Source organism: Lipotes vexillifer, unplaced genomic scaffold, assembly GCF_000442215.2.
Source record: "Lipotes vexillifer unplaced genomic scaffold, Lipotes_vexillifer_v1.1 scaffold79, whole genome shotgun sequence".
Taxonomy (NCBI): Eukaryota; Metazoa; Chordata; class Mammalia; order Artiodactyla; family Lipotidae; genus Lipotes; species Lipotes vexillifer.
In genome coordinates this window covers 998053-1022054 of record NW_006775678.1, presented here as the reverse complement: position 1 = coordinate 1022054, position 24002 = coordinate 998053, and the positions used below count along the sequence as shown (strand labels likewise).

Here is a 24002-nt window from a genome sequence, read left to right as displayed (position 1 = left end):
GTTTAACTTTTTAAGAAAGTGCCAAGTTGTTTTCCAAAGCATCTGTACCATTTTACATTCCCACTAGCGGTGTTTGAGGGTTGTTTTTTTCCATAGCCTCGCCTACATTTGACTCTCTGTTTTGTAATAGCCATCCTAGTGGGTGTGAAATGCTATCTCACTGTGGTTTTAATTTGTATTTCCCTAATGACTAATGATGATGTTTTTTCATGGGCTTATTTATTCATTTATTTAGCCTCTATTTCTCACATACAACCCTAAACTCATACCCAAGAAAGAGCATGACGCTTGCACTCCAACAAATCTGGACTCATATCCCAGCCCTGCCACTTGCAGGCAGTGAGGAATTAGGTTTGTTACATCAACTCTTTAAAGTCATCTTAAGCTTCCAAGTCATAATCTGTGAAATAAGATAGAACACCTTCCTGGTAGTTTCACTGTGAGGATTAAATGAGATAGTTTCACTGTGAGGATTAAATGAGATAATGTTTATGAAGTGCCCAGCCTGGAGGCTGACACATAGAAGGCATCCCGAACATGTTAATTGTCTCTCCACACCTGGTCTGCCTCCCTCCTCCCCAGATTTCCAGAACCCATCTTTGTGAAGGGTGCTTTTCGCTAACATGGGACTGGGTACTAAGTGACAGTGGGTGTGGCGTCCAAATCTGGAGTAACTGACAATGGCAAATTCAGGAACCCAATTGCCCTTGGATTAGGCTGAGTCATCAGGATTGATCCCTCCTGTCCCCAGTGAGAAAGCACAGACAGCTAGCTTTCCTGCAAGCCCCAGAAGAGCTGCTTACCCATTATCTGCATATGGGCTGAGAGCTCTTCCCTGACCCCTTTGGTTGACAACAGCTTTCCTGCTGTGCTTACCCATTATCTGCATATGGGCTGAGAGCTCTTCCCTGACCCCTTTGGTTGACAACAGCTTCCCTGCTGACAGCAGCCATGCCACTGGCTATCTGTGTGAGGGCAGATTGGCCAAAACAAAACTTGGCATCAGCCGAGGGCTTGAAATGTTGAAAGAATTCTCCTATTACCTCTTACCTGTTCTCCACCAATGTGAGAGGGAGATGTTTTTGTAATTTTGCTGATATTAAACCCAAAGCTCTTGCTAGCAGCTTACACTAATATAGTACTTGCTATGCTATTCAGGAGAGCTTGTACATACTCAATTTTCCTAACAACCGAATGAAGCAGATACTGCCCTTCTCTTCATTTTACAGTTGAAACTGAGGACGAGAGAAGTTAAGCTAGTATGTGGCAGAGCTAAGATTTGAACCCAGGAATCCGGGCCCTTCATCATCACATCCTTCTCCTGTTCTCTTAAGGAGTCGATACTCCACCGTGGAGGATCTGTCGAAATGTAATATGTGAATATTCTTATCCAGCAATTCCATTTCTTGGTATTTAGTCTAGAGAACCACTTATATGCCCAAGGAGGCATGTACCAGAAGTTCTTTGAAACACATTTGTAAGTCTGAAAAACTCCAGCCAAGCTACACGTCATCAACACAAGAACAGACAGATTAAGCATGGTATTGCCATTTTATGCAATACTGATATCATCAAGCATTTAAAAAAAATAATGCAGCCCTTTATGGATTGGACTGACATTGTAAGACTGCCGAAACTTGATAAGTAAGATAAGCCAACTGAATGGCAAGTATGTACAGTTTAATGACGTATGTACAACAACAGAAAAAAAAAAGATTTACATATTTAGATGACTCATATGTAAATGCATAGAAAAACGCCTGAAAGGACCGCAAACCCTTCCTCTTGAGAAAGTACTGAGACGGAGGGATAGTGCTTGTGGGAGACCATCTTTTTTGTGTATTTTAAAGAATAATGTATGTATTTAGGCTCTGTCTAATTAAAAGTAAACAAAAATTTTTAAAAAGAAAGCTACTTGCTCTGGACTACACAGCTAAAAAAACAAAACCAAAAACATGCAAATCTTGTGTTCATTCCAGTTGATATGTTATCACTCCAGGGCTGTCCATGAACCCCACCTTGGCCCCCTCTGCTAATTTCAGTATTTCGTTAGTTATCCATCTGTAGCAGAGAACGCTAAATCTGTCTTCAAGGGTTCTCGCCTTCGGAGAAGCAAGGAAACATGAACCACAGCCTGACTTAACTGTCCTTTCCTTTATAGTCAGTGCCCCGTGGCCAGGATATGTGGTGACTGAACCAACTATGTGAGTCAAATAGCGTGTTTGTCAGTGTTGTAACCTGTGGGACTTTGCCATCAGGGAGCCGTCAGCTGGGAGGAGTCACAGATGGCACACAAAGTCTTCGAAGTCACCCCGACTCTTGACGGTTTCATTTGTCCTTTCTTCTCTCTCCATCCACAGCAGTGGCCCCTGGGAATGGGAATAGTCACATCTTGTAAATTACTATTACAGGTGAATATTATACCAGGAGAAATTTTTAGACATGAATTGGTATGTCACTTAAAAAACAAATGATTGTGGTAACCCACAGCAGAAAAGGAAATTGCTGAAATGAGTGAAATCTTTCCTTAAAGCCTACCGATTACCATCTTGAAAACCAATTATGTAACAGATTCTTCCTAGACTATTTACATACATTAGACGATTAAGTGCTTTACAGGCAATAGCTCATTTAACCTTCACAACCACCTCTGAAGAATATACAACTATTATGCCTTCATTTTACAGATGAGGAAATTGAGGCACAAAATAATTGTGACACGCTTATTGAGTTAGGAAGGGGTAGAGCCAGAATCTGAACCTAGAGTATCTGGCTCTAGAACTCTTATAGCCACCTGTGTTATGTTGCTTCTCAAAAATGTTAAATGGAGGGACTTCCCTGGTGGTCCAGTCGTTAGGACTCCACTGCAGGGGGCCCAGGTTCAATCTCTGGTCAGGGAACTAAGATCCCACAAGCTGCACGGCGTCAAAAGTGACAAATGGAAATGTTAGAACTAAAACTTCTGACTCGTAGTCTGCTGCTTTTCTGGGATGACCCTAACTATATGCCATGTCCAAATCGGTATACTAGTTGGAGATACAAAACATGTAAGTCGCATGGTTCTCATCTTTAGGAAATTTACCACACCAAAAATAAATACACAGAATATATTTACGTGGAAAATGATTCTAAATCTAAGACTGTCTCTAAATTTCCACTGTTTGGGTAGAGCGAAATGTTATTTCCAAGCCTGGGGCTCCACAAAGGATAGGCATTATGCTAGCACTATACCCAGAGGACAGAGTGGAGAGGGTCCTCTGGGTTCAGACAGGCTGGTGTTCTTAGGGCTGCTGTGAGGTGTGCGCTGCACAGCTCCAGGGCTGCCTCACACACTGAAGATGTCAGCCCTTGTGGCTATGAGGGGGCCCCAGGGGATTGGCCACTGGAGCTAGGTGATCTTGAACACACTGCCGAACCTTTCTGAGTCTCAGGTTTCTCCTCTGTAAGATGTAGGTGGTGTTAATAACCATTTAGGTCACTTAAAGGAGATTAAGTGGAATAACATACCTGGTGACTAACCAAGCGTTGAATGCCGACTTGATGAATCCGTGCTTACTCAAAAATGCCAGCCCACCCACTGCCCTCCCTGGGGCACCTGCCTGCTTCTCGGAAGGAGCAGTAGTTTCCCAGTTTCACCTGGAGAAATACCTCCCACCTGGCGATTCCTTTGTATTGAATCAACTCCTCTTTTGGGAGGCAAATATGCACACACTTTTTGAGTCCAATAGGAAGAAAACTTTGAAAGAGGTGGCATTGGCCGTAGGCTCATGCAGTTTTCCCTCTCCGACTGGGCTGTGGCCCCCCTGCCATCCACTAGGACTTGAGGTTAAAACCATGGCTGCCCTCCCTGGGGCATTGGCAACATCTGCAAACAATTTTGATTGTGACCACTTGGGGAAGGGGTGCTAGCCCTTCTAGTGGGTCGAAGCCAGGGATGCTGCTAAAACTCCTACGATGCCCAGGACCCCCCCCCATAACAACGTTTCTGGCCCGAATGTCAGCAGTGGTGGGTGAGGAAGCCTGCCCGAGGACTCCCAACCCGCCCACCAGACTGAGTGCAACACCCAGCCAAGGGACCATGCTCCTTCTCTCCCTAAGTACCACTCATGGGGTGGTGGGGTTTCTCGAATTCCTGAGAAAAGTCAGAGACGTCCCAGAACAAATGGTGATGTTGGGGATTTTTATTTTTCAGGTTCATGTGGCATGAAAAGATGACAGACTCAGGAGGGCCCCAGAGGCGCACACTTTGATTTTTATCTACTTTGCTTTCCCAGAAAGTTCCTGAGAAGTCAGACGTTGTGCTTCATTGCATGATATCGGGTAAGCATCTCTAGCTCATCACCCTCTGAAATCTACCTGCAGACCAGGTTTTTTGGTTCACAAGGGCATTGTTAAAACATCACCTGGGAAAGTAACCTGGGAAGTTAGTTCTGAGTCACTGATTGAGCAACTGAATCCTCTATGATTTTTTTTCCCAGAAGATTTCTTTGAATACCTTTCTGGACGCGTTTTAGTGATCTCCTTTACCACCCATTGTGATTCTTGGTTAGGCAACCCCCACACTGGTTCTTTTTTCGGATAATTCACTCTTTTTTGTTTTGTTTTTTGCACACACATATATTTATTAATCAAAGTATTTAATCCTTAATAAGAATATATATAAAAGGTATGTTCTCTAACTTTTTTTCTAAAACATCTTTATTGGTGTATAACTGCTTTACAATGTTGTGTTAGTTTCCACTGTATAACAAAGTGATCAGCTATATGTATACATATATCTCCATATCCCCTCCCCCTTGAGCCTCCCTCCCACCCTCCCTATCCCACCCCTCCAGGCGGTCACAAAGCACCGAGCTGATCTCCCTGCGCTGTGCGGCTGCTTTCCCACTAGCTATCTGTTTTACGTTTGGTAGCGTATGTACGTCCACGCCACTCTCTCACTTCGTCCCAGCTTCCCCTTCCCCCTCGCCGTGTCCTCAAGTCCATTCTCTACGTCTGCGTCTTTATTCCTGTCCTGCCCCTAGGTTCCTCAGAACTATTTTTTTTTTTTTTTTTGGAATACACTCTTAATTTCCTGTGGTGCGTGGGAATGGCGTGAATAACTTCACTTTAGACAATTCACTGAACTCTTCTTTGTCACCTTTTACTGATCTCCCCAGCCTCTGCCTAAATTCATCCCCCCACTGCTTGCCTTCTTCAGCTATGCTGGTCAGCAGTGAAAATGTTAAAACCAAGACAGACATGCCCAGTGGAGGGAAAGCAGAGGGCTGGAATCCCCCCTGACTGGAGAATAAATAACCCAGAACTCCAGACCTGGTGCCCGCCGTGGGAAAAGGGATTTATTATTAAAAGAAAATAGAAGTAAAATAATCGGGTAGGGAAGTGGTATCTTGTACCTTGTGAGTTGTTTTCTTTTCTTTCTTGGATTATGTCTACGCTTGAAAACATGGAGGGCACTGATGGGCTTTCCTGAGGGATGACAGAAAACTTTTTGCCCCCGGATCCCTTTTTCTAAGTCCAGAGAGAAGAGCCAGCCTCTGAAATGGCTGCGCTCCCTCAGCAGAAGTCAAAATAAATCTCGCCTTTCATTGTGGATGTTTGGGTGTAGGACTGTGCACCCAGGCTCCCCAGGCCGAGAGCACAGCCCCGCCTCTTCCTCGGTGTTCGTCCGTAGGCATCCAGATAGAGGAATGGGCTCAAGTCCACTACTGGGCCTTCAGAGCAGCCCCCTGTCTCCCTAGGAAGCTCTGGTGTTTGGGTGGACCCTAACCTTGGCTACCAGCCCCCTCACACATTAGCCAGATACTTGTGAAAGGTTCTAAAGGGGGCTCTCAATGTGCAACCCGCAGGTAGCCTTCAAAAACAAGGGTAGGGACTGTCCCTGGGGGTGCAGTGGTTAAGAATCTGCCCGCCAATGCAGGGGACAAGGGTTCGAGCCCTGGTCCAGGAAGATCCCACATGCCGCGGAGCAACTAGGCGTGCCGTGCGCCACGACTACTGAGCCTGTGCTCGAGAGCCCACGAACTACAACCACTGAGCCCACGTGCCACAACCACTGAAGCCTGTGCACACTAGAGCCCATGCTGCGCAACAAGAGAAGCCACCGCAACAAGAAGCCCGCGCGCCACAACAAAGAGTAGCCCCCGCTCACCGCAAGTAGAGAAAGCCCGCGTGCAGCAACGAAGACCCAATGCAGCCAAAATAAATAAATAAATAAAATTGACTCTTTAAAAAAAAAAAAACAAGAGTAGGATTTTGGGGTGAGATTTCCAGCAAGTAGAGGGAGGAAAGAGAACCACCCACGAGGTACAAGATACCACTTCCCTGTGCAAGTCTCATTTGGGGCTGATTATTCAGCTCTATACCACACGAAGGGAAGAACACAGTCAGCCAGTAAGAAACCAGGGGACTCAATCAGCCCTGCTCTGGCTGAAATGAAACATTGGAGCCCAAGAGATCAGAATGAGTTCCCCAGGCTCAGCTCATGCATACTTGATATAATGGCTTCAATAAAAGTCAGGAACACACACAAAAGGAGCAATTAAATGCTTCCTAAGAAGGAATCTGATAAAACTGATGGGAATGGGAACACAAGTCTGATAAGAACAGGCAGAAATGAAATATGATAGCAGCTTCCTTGATAGTTTTTCAGGGAAGCTCATTTTTGGTGGTTTAGTCATTTGTTTGAAAGAGACTCAGGTAAGCAGCTGCTGGAGATGTGTCCCTGCACGCAGGTCTGTCTGCTCCTGGAGCCAGGGATCAACTCTGTAGGTGCTTACCTGGAGGAGAAGGAAAGAGGGAGCGCAGCTGGGAGACCCCAAATTAGAAGAGACATAGAGAGGAAGGGAGAGGGTCCCTGAGCCCCCCCTCAGGTCCTGTCCACGGTACAGGTCTCATTGACTTTCTTGTTACTCCCGCCCCTGACATTTTTAGCCCTCCCCCTTATAAGCCTTAGGAGAACATGGAGTTTTTCTCTTAGTGCTCTCTGGGATTGCTCGCCAAAAAATCGTGTGATAAGACAGAAACACAAGAATGTTCCTGGGATGGATTCAGAATGGTGTATTGCTCCCAAATACTGGGCTTTCCTCCGGTATAGATGGTACATTTTATACATTTTCAATGACATGGAAGCTAGTGAGAAAGCTCGTTGGCACACACTGGAAACCTTCCTGCCCTGTCTGTCACAAGGGGATAAAAGATCCCAAGGGGTGAATGGAATTCCTGGGGGGTTTACCAGATTAGCGCTTTAGCATTACATCTGGTTAATGATCACCAGGGGAGGATGAACCCCTTCTGAGGGAGAAAGCATAGGTCAATTTTGTGATGATGTCACTCACATGTGCACAGTACCAGCCTGGGAAACCTACATTCCAAACTCCTTTATCCTTAGGAAGACATGGTTTTAGCTAATCTACTTTGTTCTTCCCTCTTTTGTACCATAACATAAACTCAACTCTGAGCACTGTTAAAGTATAATTTTCACTCCCATGCAAATACAGAGTGAGCTTCAAAGATTTTATTCAATTCTTTGAATAAAGAGGGAACCAGAAAATATTAAGGCCTGGTCAAAGAACATTTGAGGAATTGGGTATTTATAGGCAACTTAATAAAGGAATGTTAGGATAAGATTGCTGCATTAGGTAAAACACTGGTTAATGTCCTATAGGGCAATAAACCATAATTTGTGGGGTTATCTTGTCTGCTAGACAGAGATTATTTGCATCTCCATTGAATGCAAATCTACAAGCTTATATGTAACTTCACTAAATCTGGGAATTTTAATCAACAGTTATCACTGATGAAACAAAGTACATTCCCCTACATAACTCTTAGATGGACCTCCGCCCCCATGTGACACTGAAACAAGATACCATCCACATTTTTGGCTTCTTTTTAAGTTTTAGATAGTTTTTCTTAATAGCGTCTTAAGATTAGGAGCAACATTTTTCATTTTGTCTGCCCCACTCTCACCCCAGCACCGCATCATCTTAGGCATGTAACATGCCCAATAGTGTTTATTGAAGGATGCATTTTTAAAAAATTAATTTATTTGTTTTTGACTGTGTTGGGTCCTCGTTGCTGCATGCAGGCCTTCTCTAGTTGCAGCAAGCGGGGGCTACTCTTCGTTGCAATGTGTGGACTTACTGCGGTGGCTTCTCTTGTTGCAGAGCATGGGCTCAGTAGCTGTGGCTCACAGGCTCTAGAGTGCAGGCTCAGTAGTTGTGGCGCATGGTCTTAGTTGCTCCACGGCATGTGGGATCTTCCCGGACCAGGGCTCGAACCTGTGTACCCTGCATTGGAGGTGGATTCTTAACCACTGTGCCACCGGGGAAGTCCAAAGGATGCATTTTTATCAATGAGAGGAAGCTTTTCTAGTTCCTCAAGTGACATATACAGCATGTTTATCCCTATTGTTTATCACCCATTCTTATTCATAGCTTTATGATTTTTTTCTAAAGATGCTTCACATAATAAGAATATTCTTATTTCTTTATCGTCAGGTCAGCCCAAGCCAGAGGTAACTTCGTATAAGAATGGTCAAACCATAGATGAATGTGGCATTGTCTCCAGTTGTGAATTCTTTGAGAATCAATATATTCATCTGTTACATCTCTATTGGTAAGTGGATGTGCCTCTGTGGACTGTTCACTAAGATACCCATGTTCTGTCACGTGCTGGTTACTATGAGGTAAGGCCAAAAGATTGGCTCCTGTTTGGTTTTTGAGTTCTGTTGGATGCGATTAGCAGTCATCAGCCAAGGCATCCAGCAATGACTGCTGAGCTCTGCCTGGTAACTCATCACACTCCTCTAATTTGCTGTCATTGATGGAATTACAACTTTATCTAGAATTTTACTCAAGGTGGCCCAGCCATTTTCATTCATCAAATGGGCTCTTCATTTAATCTTATTCTCTCTGGAAAGTTAAGAAGCTTCATGGGATTTCAGCATCTGTCGCCCAACATTTCTTGTGTAAGAATGGAAGGAAGGAGAAGTGATGGACCCTGACCCCATAGCAAGTTGGTGGTGGAGTTAAGGCTAGAAACTGTGCCTCCTGGCTTGGTTTGAGGAAGTAGGCGTGGTCCAATATGGTGGTTTCTCATTCTTTTTCGTTCCCGCAAGAACTACGTGTTTGGATGAAATCAGGAAGCTCCATGTGTGAAGCAGAGAAATGAAAACTCCTCTGGTTGAAGCTGGGTGGGGAGTCTGTGCTCTTGGTCACCAGTGCTACTGAATTGATCTTCATGTCACTTATGGTGGCTCTGAGGAGAATGAGGTCTGCAGAGCATGGTATGAAAATGACTGGTAGGCATGGATGTGTGTACATAGCCTTGGAGCTGAAAATAACAAAGCGAAGACTTGGGTTTGCATTTTAGTTCTGCCGTTTTCTGGCTGTGTGACCTTGGCCAGTTACTTAACCTCTCTGAAACTCAGTCTCTTCCTCCCTAAAATGGTGGCTGAGAGAATTAAATGATTTAGTGCTTGTAAAAGGCTTGTTATAGAGCAGTTGCTCAATAAAAGCTTTCTTATCTCCTCATCTATGCCTTTGTTTCAAAGCAAGGTCAGAGGTCATTTTACCGTGGTTGAAGTGCCTGACTCAACTGGCTTATGGCATATCAACCTGATAATTCCAGACATCCGTTTATTCATTCATTATTTACTTTTTAAATTATATTCATCAAGCAGCTACTATACGGCAGGCATGTTGCTTAATGCCAGGGCCCAAGTGAACAATGTGAACACTGTCTGCACCCTCATAAAGCCTCAAGTCCATCAAGGAAGACAAGTGGTAAACAAATCATGCCATCATGCTCCAGTAGACTGGGAAGCAGCCCAACTGCCACGGCTGCCCGTCAGCCATGGATTGGACTTCCTGCCTCTTCATTCCAATTTTGCCAAGGCCTTCCCCACTCTCCTCTTTACCCCATTCAGCTTAGAATCTACCTGTACAGCTCACATCCACATTCTTCATCTTCCCTCTTTCCTCAACCAGGTAGCACCTCTTCCCCCGTCCTTCCTGCGTTCTCCTCATACCACCCTGATCTCGTACTTTGGGCAAATGAGACCTACTTGGAGAGGTTGATCAGTGCTGTTGTGACCTTTCCATTACCACAGGTCAAGTGTGCTTGGCAGACAAAAGACGTGGAAAGCCAAGAAAGCATTCCAAGAGAGAGAAACATCAATGATAAATAACAGTATGGTTTGCACTATAGCGTGAATTTTTTTTTTTTTTCCCCCCTAAAGACATAGGGGTTGGGACGAGGGGAAGAAAATGCAAATATTGATAGATGTTTTCTACCTCATAGTGAAAGCAAGTCACGAGGACGTGTATACAAATGGGGAACTGTGGTCTCTTGTGAACACAATTTAAAGACAGGCAGCAAAGCAACAGATAAAAATCTGTCCAGGAGCCCACACCTAGAGAGAGACACTCCTCTCCGCAGCAAGGAGGCCTCTTTGGATGGTCACGGTCACGTCCAGCAGTGCTGAGAGTGAGCCTGGGTTACAAGCGAGGCAGAGGGGAGGGAGGCGAGGGGGGTGGCCAGGGCAGGAGCTCCGACAGGGTTAGAGGGATGGGGGAAGCAGCCCCTTTTGATCTCTCGTCAGCTCAGCCCTGGCATTGGCTGGGCTGGAGGCGGACCCTGCAGAAGGCCTGGTGGGGACAGTGGCCGGGAGAACTGCACAGTCATCACAAGCCAGTCTGCTCATATGAGTATGGGTTGCACAGGGCGCCCCAAATTCGTGTTCACCTGGAACCTCAGAAAGTGACCTTGTTTGGAAATAGGGTCTTTGCAGATGTAATTATTTAAATGAAGATGAGATCATACTTAGATTAATATGGGCCCTGACTGGTATCCTTATAAAGAGAGAAAACTGGTATCCTTATAAAGACGCAGATGGAGTGGGAAAACAGCCATGTGAAGACAGGCAGAGATTGGAGCGATGCAGCTGAGAGGTGAGAAAAGCCCAGGATTGCCAGCGGCCACCCGAGGCTGGGAAGGGGCAAAAGGAGAGATTCTTCCAGAGAGCCTTCAGAGGGAGCTGAAGACCTGCTGAGACCTTGATTTTGGACTTCTGGCCTCCAGAACTGGGGAGAAATAACTTTTTGTTTTATGCTATTCTCTTTGCTATTCTCTTGTTATGCCGGCTCTAGGAAACTAATACGTGGTGTGTCTGAGCCTTCTAAAAAAAAAAGCTGCTATTTACCTACCTTGGCATAGGGCTGACCAGCTTTACCTGATAACATACAGCTGGTTCCCAAGAAGATACCAGCTGAGTTCACCCAGGCCACCTGGGAGGCATCTGTGGTCAGAGGGCAAAGAATGTTTTTCCAACTCTACCGTAACTGGGTATTTACACAAGATTTTGAAGGAAAAGAATCAATGTGAGATTTCCTGGGTCACTTATGTTTTTGCCCCCAGGGAACATCTGGCCATGTCTGGAGACCTTTTTTTTTTTTTTTTTTTTTTTTTTTTGCGGTACGCGGGCCTCTCACCGCTGCGGCCCCTCTCGTTGCGGAGCAACAGGCTCCGGACGCGCAGGCTCAGCGGCCATGGCTCACGGGCCCAGCCGCTCCGCGGCACGTGGGATCTTCCCTGACCGGGGCACGAACCCGTGTCCCCAGCATCGGCAGACGGACTCTCAACCACTGCGCCACCAGGGAAGCCCTGGAGACATTTTTGATTGTCACAGCTGGGAAGGGGTGCTGCTGGCATCCAGGGGGTAGAGGCCAAGGAGGCTGCTGAATGTTTGACATTTTGCCCAGGGCGACACCCCACAGCCGAGAACCAGCCATTCTATAGTAGTGCTGAGGTTGAGAAATGGTATAATAAACCACCACAAAACAAACCACAGTGCCCTGCAACAGCAGCAGCTGATTATTTCTCACGAATCTGTGGGCTGGCAGTGGTTCTTCCCCTGGAGTTGCCTGGCCCACTCATGCTCATTCATGGGCTTGAGTCAGTCTGGGGATTGGCTGGGCTGGAAGGTCCAAGATGGTTTCACCAACAGGTCTGGCAGTTGGTGCTGGCTGTTGGCTGGGCCACCTCAGTTCTCCCCCACGTAGACTCTTACCCTCCAGTTGGCTGGAAATGGCTTCCTGTGTGTCGGTCTCAGGGGGAGCAATCCAGGAGAAAGCTGCAAGCCCTCTTGAGCTCCTTCACAACACCATCCCCACCACATCCTCTGGGCCAGAGCAAGTCACATTGCCAGACCAGATTCAAGAGGCAGGAAGAGAGAGGCCACCTCTTAAAGAGTGGGGCAGGAATGTCACATTGCAACAGGGTGTACATAACTGGATGAGAGGAATTAGTGGCCGCATTTTGTAATCTACTGTACCCTTAAGAGTTTAAAATAAGCTTTGCTGCTTGTGAGCTGTGTGGCGTCGAGCAAGCCCGTTAACTTCTCTGAGCTTCAGTTTCTTCATCTGTAAAATGAGGGTTTGTGATGATGTATTGAGATGATTCATGCAAAATGGTCAGCGAAGTGTGCAGTCAGTGCAACAATATTAGTTGTTACTAATTATCACTTCCTGAAAGTCTTGTGTTCCCAGAATTACTCTGAAAGAATTACTCTGTCCTAGCATATAATACCAGGTGTGTTTAGAGCCCTCTTACAAGCTGTGTCATCTTGGGCAAGTTACTTAACCTCTCTGGGCCTCCACTTCCTCACTTGCAAAATGGGGATAAAGATAGTACCTCCTCTATAGGGTTGGCACAGGGATTAAATCAACACATGCAAAGAATTTAGAATTCTTTATAAATAATAGTTACTTTGTGCCACCCGAACATGTTCCCCACACTGAACTATAGTTTTGGAACTGATTAAAAACAAGACAATTTAGAGGTAAGAAAGGTAGCTTAATAAAAAGGAATGAAATAGTGCCATTTGCAGAGACGTGGTAAGTCAGAAAGAGAAAAACAAATATTGTATAACATCACTTATATGTGGAATCTAGAAAAATGGTACAGGTGAACTTATTCACAAAGCAGAAATAGAGACACAGAGGGAGAGAACAAACGTATGGACACCAAGGGGGAAAGAGGGTGGGATGAATTGGGAGATTGGGTTTGACATATATACACTATTGATACTATGTATAAAATAGATAACTAATGAGAACCTACTGTATAGCACAGGGAACCCTACTCAGTGCTCTGTGGTGACCTAAATGGGAAGGAAATCTAAAAAGGAGGGGATATGTGTATACGTATAGCTGATTCACTTTGCTGCACAGTAGAAACTAACACAACATTGTAAAGCAACTATACTCCAATAAAAATTAACTTAAGAAAAAAAAGAAAGGTAGCTTAGTTTGGCAGTGTTTCTCCTCTCTGCTATTTGCCTCTTGGAGGATAAAATATAATTAACACGTTTGATCAAGGACTCACTGGGTAGAAATAAAGGTGACTGACTCTTGCAATGTCTTGGCTAAGAGGGAAAAGGTCATCCAAGGTCAGAAAGCATTTTGTGAACTTCGTGTTCCCGTGAGCTTACTTAGGTGTCACAAGTCTTAAGGAGGAGTGGTAGAGCTTTCTGGCACCAGGAAGGCCTCTGTGTTCCCAGCACGGAGCTGCGGCATTCTTCCTGAATGAATTCAGGAAGATATGCTTTGTGGCCATTCCTCAGACCACTGCATGGAACATTTCTGGAGTGAGTCCCAAGGGTCTGACAAGAAACACCCATTTGGCCCCCAGGATGATAGGTCCGTGCTGATAATCTGCTGCTCATCGCCACATTCCGGTTTTAACTTTGGTAGGTAAGTGTCTCAGTGGAGTGGATGGTGATAGGGACCATGCCATGGGACACTCAGCTTTTCCTGTGTGCTCGCTCATCCTTTCCTGGGGACCAGACTTGGGCAGTTGCTCCCACCATGGTGCTGACTCTCAGGGCAGATCTATGCTAGTCTGGGGGCAGGTGACAGGTCAGTCCCTGAGCCCTTCCCCAGATGGTGGGACAGCCAGAGAAAGATGCACTAGTCACTGGAAATTGGACACACACTGAATGGCTCTGGAAAGGCCATTCCATCAACACCTTCTGAGAACTTAGAGAGGACCAATAACATGAGGGAAGTTCTTGGGCCAACTGGGGTCCAGTCTCACTTTGTAATCACAGAATCATGGGCTGACATTTCTGAGGACTGAAAAGATAGAGAGAGAAAGCGGGGGTCGGCGGGGGAGAGAGGACAAGCTCTCTGGTGTCTCTTCTCATAAAGGCACTAATCCTGTCACGAGAGCCCCACCTAATCACCTCCCAAAGGCCCCATTTCCAAATACCATCATATTGGGAGTTAGGGCTTCAACATATAAATTTTAGGGGGACATAGTTCAGTCTACAGGATTGCCCCAGATATGGAAGGTGTCCCAGCCATGTGCAGGGACAGGCTTGGACCAGGCCAGTGGGGGTATATGGGGGACCACTGGTTAAGGATCAGAGATTTCGGCTTCCCTGGTGGTGCAGTGGTTAAGAATCCATTTGCCAATGCAGGGGACAAGGGTTCGAGCCCTGGTCCGGGAAGATCCCACATGCCGTGGAGCAATTAAGCCCGTGTGCCACAACTACTGAGCCTGCACTCTGGAGCCCGTGAGCCACAACTACTGAGCCCACGTGCCACAACTACTGAAGCTTGTGTGCCTAGAGCACATGCTCTGCAACAAGAGAAGCCACTGCAGTAAGAAGACCATGCACTGCAACAAAGAGTAGCCCCCGCACGCCGCAACTAGAGAAAGACCGCGCAGCTACGAAGACCCAGCACAGCCAGAAATAAATAAATAAATTTATTAAAAAAAAAAAAAAAAGAATCAGAGATTTGCAGCACTCTGCGAGGCCATGTGTGGATACTTACAAGGGCTGGCTCCAGAGTCATATTGCCCAGGTTCAAGTGTCAGCCTCTTAATTGGGCATGTAGCTTATCTTCTGTCTGCCTCAGTTTCTATATCTGTAAAGTGGGAATAATAACGGTATCTACCTTGCAAGGCTGGGGGAAGATGACCTGAGATAATACACATAAGGTTTTTAGAACAGTGCCTGTCACTTAGCAAATGCCAGGTAAATGTTCACTCTTTTTACCCTGAGGTCTTTTGTGATTTGTGTGACACAGTTAGTCACTCTCAGTCATAAGAGTTTGAAAGTGGAATCAGGCTGCCTGCCCATTTCAGAGAAGATGAGGTCAAGCACATCTTGGAATTCTTGATTGAGAATCTTAGTGCAGATTCCAGAGCTGGTATAGTGTGACTGCTGCTTATATAGGTGTTAAGAAGCCAGGCTCCGTCCAAAGACATTGACTCTACCCAGGTAGGCAGGACAGATGCAAGACTGTATGTGAAGCTTGGGGCAATGATTCAGTCCAGATCTTGAAGTATTAACTCAGTTCTGAGCCATTACTGAGCTCCAGTGTTACTCAGGCCCACAGGGCCTTTTCCCTTGCTCTTCCCTCTACCTGGAATGTTCTCTCCCCAGATAACCCCATGGCCAGTTCTCTTACTGCCTTCAGGTTTCTGCTCAAAATCACCTGATCACTGAGACCTTCTCTGACCAGCCATCTGGTCAGAAAAAAATAGCACTCACGGGCTTCCCTGGTGGTGCAGTGGTTAAGAATCTGCCTGCCAATGCAGGGGACACGGGTTTGAGCCCTGGTCCGGGAAGGTCCCACATGCCGCGGAGCAACTGAGCCCGAGCGCCGCAACTATTAAGCCTGCGCTCTAGAGCCCATGAGCCACAACTACTGAGCCCGTGCACCACAAGTACTGAGGCCCGCGTGCCTAGAGCCCGTGCCCTGCAACAAGAGAAGCCACCTTAATGAGAAGCCCGTACACTGCAACAAAGAGTAGCCCCCGCTCGCCGCAACTAGAGAAAGCTCGCGTGCAGCGACGAAGACCCAACGCAGCCAAAAATAAATAACAAAACAAAACAAAACAAAATAGCACTCACTGCCTGCCCCCAGCATATCATGCCTTCCTTATCTTGCTTTACTTTTCATGTAGCATGTGACGTAATGTATGTATGTATGTGTATACACACACACATTTAACAGCTTTGCGTCGGTATGATGGATATACAGTGAACTCTACGCATTTAAAGTGTTCAATTTGGTGAGCTTTGACACATGCACACACACATGGAACCATCACCACCATCAAGAGAGTGGACATATCTATCCCCTCAAAAGATCTCTCGATGCCCCTTTGCAACCCCACTTTCCTGCCCTCTCTGTCTACCCATCCTCACATAACAACTGATCTGCTTTTGGTCACTGGAGACTAGTTTGTCTTTTCTAGAGTTTTTATATATATGAGATCGTGGAGCATGTACTCTTTTGTAGCTGGCTTCTTTCACTCCACATAATTATTTCGAGAATAATCTGTGCCATTTGTTGTGTTGGTGGTTCATTTCTTTTATGGCCGAGCAGTGTCTCTCAGTTTCATGGTTTGGATCTAGCAGAATTGTTATTCCGTCGATGGACACTTGGGTTATTTCCTGGCATGGTATATATTTATTTGTATTTTTCTTTGTCGTGAATTTCCCCCAACTGGAAGGTAAGTTCCATGGGAGCAGAAACTTGTCTGATCTCTTCCCTGCTGGACCTCCAGTGGCCAGCGCCCTCTCAACAGGAATTCGATAAAGAGTTGTGAGTTGAATTATGCAATGCATATAGTGCTTTTGTTATATTCTTTACTGAGTCCTGATCTGAGGGTAGAGGAAAGAGCTGCTGGGGTTCAGGACACGCTACCCCCAAATATGGTACCTTGGCATATGGAAGATCTTAAGTTGAGGGAATTTTTTTTTTTTTTTTTTTTCTTGCGTTATGCGGGCCTCTCACTGTTGTGGCCTCTCCCATTTGCGGAGCACAGGCTCCGGACGCGCAGGCTCAGCGGCCATGGCTCACGGGCCCAGCCGCTCCGCGGCATGTGGGATCTTCCCGAAACGGGGCACGAACCCGCGTCTCCTGCATCGGCAGGCGGACTCTCAAGCACTGCGCCACCAGGGAAGCCCGAGGGAATTTTTTTTTTAATGGAAGAAGCAGGAGGACCTTCCCTGCTCTGACCTTCCCCCCTCGCCTTTCTTCCCTGAAACAGGTCCTAAAACTCCCCTTTGAAAGGTGTGTCCCCTGTACCAGGAGGAGGGAAGGCCTTGAGATGGGGAAACTGGGCCAAGAAGTGTGTACAAACAAACGTTGTTCAACTCCCGCTTCTCTTCCTGTTACCTCTTCACCGTTTACCACCCACAGCCCAAACCCTTCGTCTTGTCAGTTCTTCACAAATTTATTGTTTCTGTGTCTAAAAGGTCTAAAAGCTTCCTACTCTGGTCACTTCTTTGGGTCTTCATTCTCTTGCGAAGGCTCCACGTACGTGTACAAATTCAATGGACTTTGTATGCGTTGCTCCTGTTCATCTGCGTTTGTCAGTTTAATTTCTCCTCCCCCATAGAGCCATTCTCCGGACAGCCATCTGAACCCCAGAGGAAGGATCTGAATTATGGTGGCTTCTTGGTGATCAGCCTGCTGGCACTGTAGCGGCTGTGCTGCTGAAGGGGTTGGGAAGGTGGGGAATAATGTTAAAAGGCCTCCTGCAGGAGCTGTAGGCCAAGGCCACCATGTCAGTGGCTCCTTGTCACCCACTAAGCTGCAGGGAACCTGAGTTTCTGGTCACTCTGTGGCTGCCCCCTTCTGGCCATGTCATTCCCCACTCCCTGGGCCGCTGCCCCAGTGGGCTGGGAATGCTTCCTCCTTGCCAACCCTGCCTAGTCTTCCCCCAGCATGGGCCTGATCCCCCCGGCCCCGTGCCAGCCCCCTGCTCTCCTGTCTGCTGCCAGCACCGGGCCTGCTCACCCAGTGGGCCCCAGGAGATGGGAGCGAGGCTGAGGCGCAATGAGGTGGCCCGGTGAAGATGTCTAAGAGGTTCACAGCTAGCACCAAGGCTCCTACGACAGAGCAGCAGGCAAAGAGAAGCAATTAAATTGTGATGGGTTTCTTCCCTGACCACAGTCTCCAAGGCTGCTTTTGAGAGAGAAGTTCTTGGGTCTGGTTTTGCACGTTCCCCCCTGCCTGGGTCGAGCAAATAGATTTTTAAAAAAGGAAAACCAACCTGAACAGCCACTGAGTTCCGTGGTCGGGGGGCAGCTGCTGGGCATTTACTGGGAACTCACAACCACCAGTCAAGTGGCAGATGATATTTTTCCGAGAATTTAATAAAGGGACATTCACTCTCCATAGATAACGGCAGAGTCATGGAGCTGGAAGCGACTCCAAGACCTTGTCGCTCAGAGTTGATTTCCCCTGGAAGCTTGTTAGAATGCCAGAGTTCTGGCCCTCACCCCGACTGGCAAATCAGATTCAGCATTTTAACGAGATCCCAGGTGATCTGTGTGCACAGTAACGCATGAGAGGCCCTGCTCTATGGATTACCCCGCTCCTGGCTATACATTACTCCTGGGGAGCTCTTGAAAAATACTGATACTCAGGTGCTACTCCCAAGAAATGCTGATTTAATTGGTTAAATGCAATTGATCTAGTCCAATTCCTTTCCTTTATATATCACCCAAGACCCGAGTGATCAGGGGACCCATCTAAGTTTCTAACAACTGGTTAGGAGCAAAGCTAGGATAACCCAAGAATCATGTCCCCGCAGGGCCCCGGGGTCTCGTCCTGTCACTCACGCATCTCATTCTACCAGGGCCGTCCTCCAAAACAAAATCTGCTAACACTCGTGCTGGAGTATAACTCAAAGAGGAGTGATCGTGAATACTTCCTTGAAAAACAAGAATTCATGGAGGGCCTACAATATACCAGGTACTGTTCAAGACCCTGGGGGGTTTTTGTTTGTTTGTTTTTGTTTTAATTTTCCAAAAGCATTGTTTTTGTTTATACAAAGTCCTAACCACTTCAGAGGCGGGAGGAGTGAAAGGGGTTCTTTTTCAATCCAAGGGCCTCCATATTGTTGTTCTGTCCTGACCAAACACACAGGCAAGCGGCATCATTTGGTAAACTGACTGCAATGTTTAGTTTCTCTCTGCGAGTGTAACAAGGTGATATCAATCTCTGCTTCTGTAAGAATCCTGAATTTAGGATTTTTGGCTGTCACTACTCCAACTTCTATTTCTGAAGGTTTGAAATCAACTGATGGAACAGTAGACAGGCATATAATCACAGTTTCCCCTGTCTGTTCAAATCTCCGATCAAATTTCATCTCCACTTTTTTTTTTCAAGGAAGCTGGTTGAGGGAATTCCCTGGCAGTCCAGTGGTTAGGACTCCATGCTTCCACTTCAGGGGGCACGGGTTCGATCCCTGGTCGGGGAACTAAGATCCCACATGTCACACGGCGAGGCCAAAAAAAAAAAAAGGAGAAAGTGCAAAAAAAAAAAAAAAAAAAAAAAAAAAAAAAAAAAAAAGAAAGGAAGCTGGTTGACTCTTGCTGCAGTGGCTTTAAACCCACAGTAGTAGCAGCACAGTGAAGTCCCCAGTCTCATGGAGTAGGGATGAGAGGGGGAGTCATGCATTAGACAGACCAGTAAAACCAGTAAAGTGTCTGGTGACAAAGAGTAAAGGAAAGCCAGGGAGGGAAGGCATGTTAGGGGAGGAAAGTGCTCTCCAGTGAGCTGCTGGGAGCAGAGATGCGATGGGCAGGAGTGGAAGAGGGGCGTGATTATTACCTGGGGAAGAGTGTTCTCATCAGAGGGAATAGCAAGGGCAGAAGGAAGCCCGGAGGTGGGAGTGTGCAAGGTCCCTGTGGCTGGAGAGGGTTGAGGGAGGGGACAGTCGTAGGAGAAGAATCCCAGAGACAAGACTGTTGGGTCTTGGAGGCCATGATCTATGCACGTTGAATCTTATTTTGAATGAGATGCAGACACACAGGAGGGCTTCTAAACTGAGAAATGATCTTTTCTGGCTTCGTTTTAAAAGGATGCTGCTGGGCTGCTGTGGGGTGAATGTTCTGTCTGTAGAGTAGACAGGGCACAGTGTGGGGAGACCTGCAGGCAGCGACTCGGTAATTCAGACAAAAGGTGAAGGGGCTTGGTCCACGGTGGTCCTGGAGAAGGTGGCAGGAAGCCATCAGGTTCTGGATGCATGTGACAGCACCAGATATGCTGCTGTTGGACCGGATGCTGGAGGGGAGTAGAGGACCGACTCCAAGGTGTGCGGCCCGAGCAATCGGCAGAATGGAATTGCAGATTTTTGTGAGATGAGAAGCGGGTTTGGATGGGAAAATCAAGGTTTGTTTTGGAGCATGCTGGGTATTTAAATAAATTAACAGTATCAGTCCTTCGGAATTCTAAGCTAACTTGCTTTTATGAAAGAGCTCTGGGTCCTCCGAGCCTATGTCCAGTGGTACGTTGTTCTCTGTCCTGCTCTCAAGAGGCCATGTCTTTCACAGGTGGATTTGCAGTTTAATCTAGGAGTCTTTCTGTTGTCACAATGTCCCTTGAGATTTCTGGAGACATTCTGGGACCCTAGGCTGGCTTGGTGGCCTATCGGTGAGGTGCGTGGGGATTGTTTGCAGCTATGCTTGAGTTTTCTTTTGATAAGAGAGGTCAGTCGTCTGTTAACTAAGCCTGTTGGCAGTAAGGCCATGAAATGTTTTCCTTTCTGAAGTCAGTTAGCGCGTTTCTTGTTCAGAGTGTCTGGTTGGTCTGCATTTGGTCCCAGAGGCTCAAAAAGCTGTCAGAAGCTCAGCACTTTTGTGCCAAATGGAAGCCAGGAAACCACTCCCCAGACAAGGCCAGGCTGAGATCCCTCCTCTGCCATCCACTTACTGGCTCCCCTACGTCCTTCGCTAGGTACCCGGAGCTAACGTTCATTTAGCTCAGCGCTATCTGAGCCCTGACTGCTCATCACAGTCACCTGGGAGGCTTAAAAAACACCAAGGGCAAAGCCCTTCACCCTGAGATGCTGCTTAATTGAATTTTTTTGGGGGGGGGGGTGCCTGGCACTGGTATATTTTTCCCTCTTTTATTTATTTTTTATTTTTTTATTTTTTTGGCGGTGCGCGGCCCCTCACTGTTGTGGCCTCTCCCGTTGCGGAGCACAGGCTCCAGACGTGCAGGCTCAGCGGCCATGACTCACGGGCCCAGCCGCTCCGCAGCATGTGGGATCTTCCTGGACCGGGGCACGAACCCGTGTCCCCTGCATCAGCAGGCGGACTCTCAACCACTGCACCACCAGGGAAGCCCCCCTCTTTTAAACAGACTATTTTTTCGAGCAGTGTTAGGTTCACAGCAAAATGGAGCCAAAAGCACAGTTTCCATATCTACCCGCTGTCCCCAACGCAGACTCTCCCACTGTCTGTGTCCCCCATGAGACTGGGATGTTTGTTACAACTGATGAGCCTCCACCGACACGTCGTTACCAGCCAAAGTCCAGGGTTTACATCAGGGCTCACTCTCGGCATTGTACAACCTATGGGTTTGGGAAAATGCGTAGTGACATCTATCCACCAATATAGTATCATACTGAATTGTTTCACTGCCCTGGAAATCTTCTGGCACTGGTATTTTTTAAAAAGCACTCCAAGGGATTCTAGGGTTCAGCCAGAGCTGAGAAATTTTCCATAAGCTGATTTAGAGCTGATTTAGAGCTTCGTGTGTGCCAGGTCCTGCTTTAAGCACTTTACAGGAATGAACTCCCATAATCCTCATGTCACCCCCTGGTGTAGGCCCATTTATTGTCCTGAGCCACTCAGTAGCTTGTCCAGTATCACATGGTGGAGGGGCAGCGTGTGAACCCAGGCAGGCTTGCCGCTAAGTCTGTCCCTTACCCATTATACACTGTACTGACTTCGTAACCTGCTTCCCCGATCTGCTCAGAACTGCACCTGAGTGAAGAGGAAAAGTAGAATTTCCCTGGCGCTTATCTCCTGAGCAGAATTCTGTGCTTGCAACCCACAGCGCCTGTCCTTCAGGGCCCTCTCCCCACACAGCTCATTTCTTCTCTGTCCCTTACACATGACCTGCTTGTTCCAGCTCCGATACATCTGCCGGGAATGCCCTCGCCTCGTCCCCATCTAGCCAAAGTCTAATCCTCCCCTCTGGGCTCAGGTTACCCGCTCCTGGCTCCGTTCCCTGAGATCCAGGCCACCCTGACCTCTCCCCTCCAATCCACCAGAAGCGCTCACTGCCTCAGCTGTGCCTTTTGGAATATGATGACACTGGAGTTTGCAAATCACATGTTGCTCCCTGCTTAATACCTGAAAGTCTTACCTCTCAGCAAAATTGGTAGCTCCCCCAGGGAAGGAAACAAGTCTTTTTCCACCCATTTTTTCTCTCCCTTTTCAAGTCCCATGCAGTGTGCCGGGCATATGTGGTCGTAGGTCCAACAGGACACATGGGAGGATGGGGTGTTCCTGCTTAGCAGAGGCCTCAGGAGAGTGGGAGCACACCTTCCTCACCCTGGTACCCTGTGCAATGTGGTGAGCATCTCACAGAATGATTTCCACTCTTCCCTAAATGACTGTTCTGATCTGCTTCCCAGTGAATTGGAGCCTGAGGTCCAAACCCTTCAGTCTGGGATAGAAAATCCGTTCACCCTCTGGGCCCCGCCCACCTCCTGGTGGGCGACTCTTCGTCCTCACTGGCCTGGGTCCACCGCACTTTCCGCCTGTGGTTTGGTGTAAATATTAATTGCATCCCCCCTCACTCTCTAAAGCGTCCTGCTTCAACAGTAAATCATGCAGTTGCCCTAACTTTCAGCTCAGCCCTCTGCCGGCTTCCAAATGAAGCATGGTTTGTTGTTTTCCGTGAGGGCCCAGAGCTTTCCCACCTCCTCTCACCTTTGGCCGTTCCTTCTGCCCGGAGTGATCAGCCCCCTTCCCAACCTCAGGCATGTAACCAGCTTTCCTGCCAGAATCCTACTGTGTATTTCCTAGACCTGCTTCAGCTTTCAGGTTCCCAGGACACCATTATCATGTGCCAGCCCCCTACCCCCAAATTTCTGTAATTGGTCTGATTTTTAATGGTTAGCACATACTGTCCTGTACTCGAGCTGCTTTTATAGACACCTCGTTTCCCTTATTGGATGGGGAGCTCCTGAGGTGGGCCTAGGAATTTAACAACTTTATCTTCCATACAGCAGCTAACTCAGTGCCTTACACGTGGGAGATATTTCTTCTTTTTTTTAGTTGTGTAACTTAAGAGAGTCACATCTTCTTTGGACCTCAGTTCCAAAATCTGTCAAATAAATCATCTCTGTATCAGTCAGGGTCTAACCAGAAAGACAGCAACCAAGCATTAAATGCAGGGTTACACAGGTGATTGAGCCAAACAGGCGGATATATTCCCATATCCTTCACACTAGTTCTGGTTGCTAGTCTGTTCCAGCTATTTGTCTGTTCTTATGGTCATAATCTGTGTGTGTGTGTGTGTGTGTGTGTGTGTGTGTGCTAGTAGTGGTGTAGTATAGTGAAGACAGAGATCTTATAATACTGTTCATTTTTGTTTTTGTTTTTGTGTTTTTGTTTGTTTGGTTTTTTTGGTGGTCCGCGGGCCTCTCACTGTTGTGGCCTCTCCCGTTGCGGAGCACAGGCTCCGGACGCGCAGGCTCAGCGGCCATGGCTCACGGGCCCAGCCGCTCCGCGGCATGTGGGATCCTCCCGGACCGGGGCACGAACCCGTGTCCCCTGCATCGGCGGGCGGACTCTCAACCACTGCCCCACCAGGGAAGCCCCTGTTCATTTTTATTAGGGGAATTTGCAGCTAAAATCCCTAGCTGCAAATTTGTTTTGCATTTGTTTTCCTTTTGATCAATTTCTTGAACGTAATATGGTTTTTGACAGTTTTGTCCAGTTTCACAGTTGCTATTGGAAAAGGGGATTTACTAACTTCTTCCTCTGCCATATCTGGAAGTCCCCATATTCATTGATTTTTGAGTGTTGATCCAGCCTTGTTTCTCTCAGATAACCTCACTTGTTTAGAATGTATACATTTTTCTAAATACTGTGGATTCGGCTGGCTAATATTTTAAGGACTTTTTGCTGATACTGGGCAGTGAGGTCCCCCAGAGATTAGCATCAGCAG

General features: G+C 47.1%; 1 protein-coding gene across 1 annotated transcript in view; it reads left to right on the top strand.

Moving 5' to 3' along the window:
• Nucleotides 1-4211: 4211 nt before the first annotated feature.
• The window catches only part of ALPK2 (alpha kinase 2), a 115431-nt gene continuing 95640 nt past the window's right edge, over nt 4212-24002 (top strand). Inside the window, 2 exon segments of the mRNA XM_007450122.1 lie at nt 4212-4320; nt 8502-8619. Of these exon segments, the coding sequence (XP_007450184.1) occupies nt 4212-4320; nt 8502-8619 (227 nt within the window).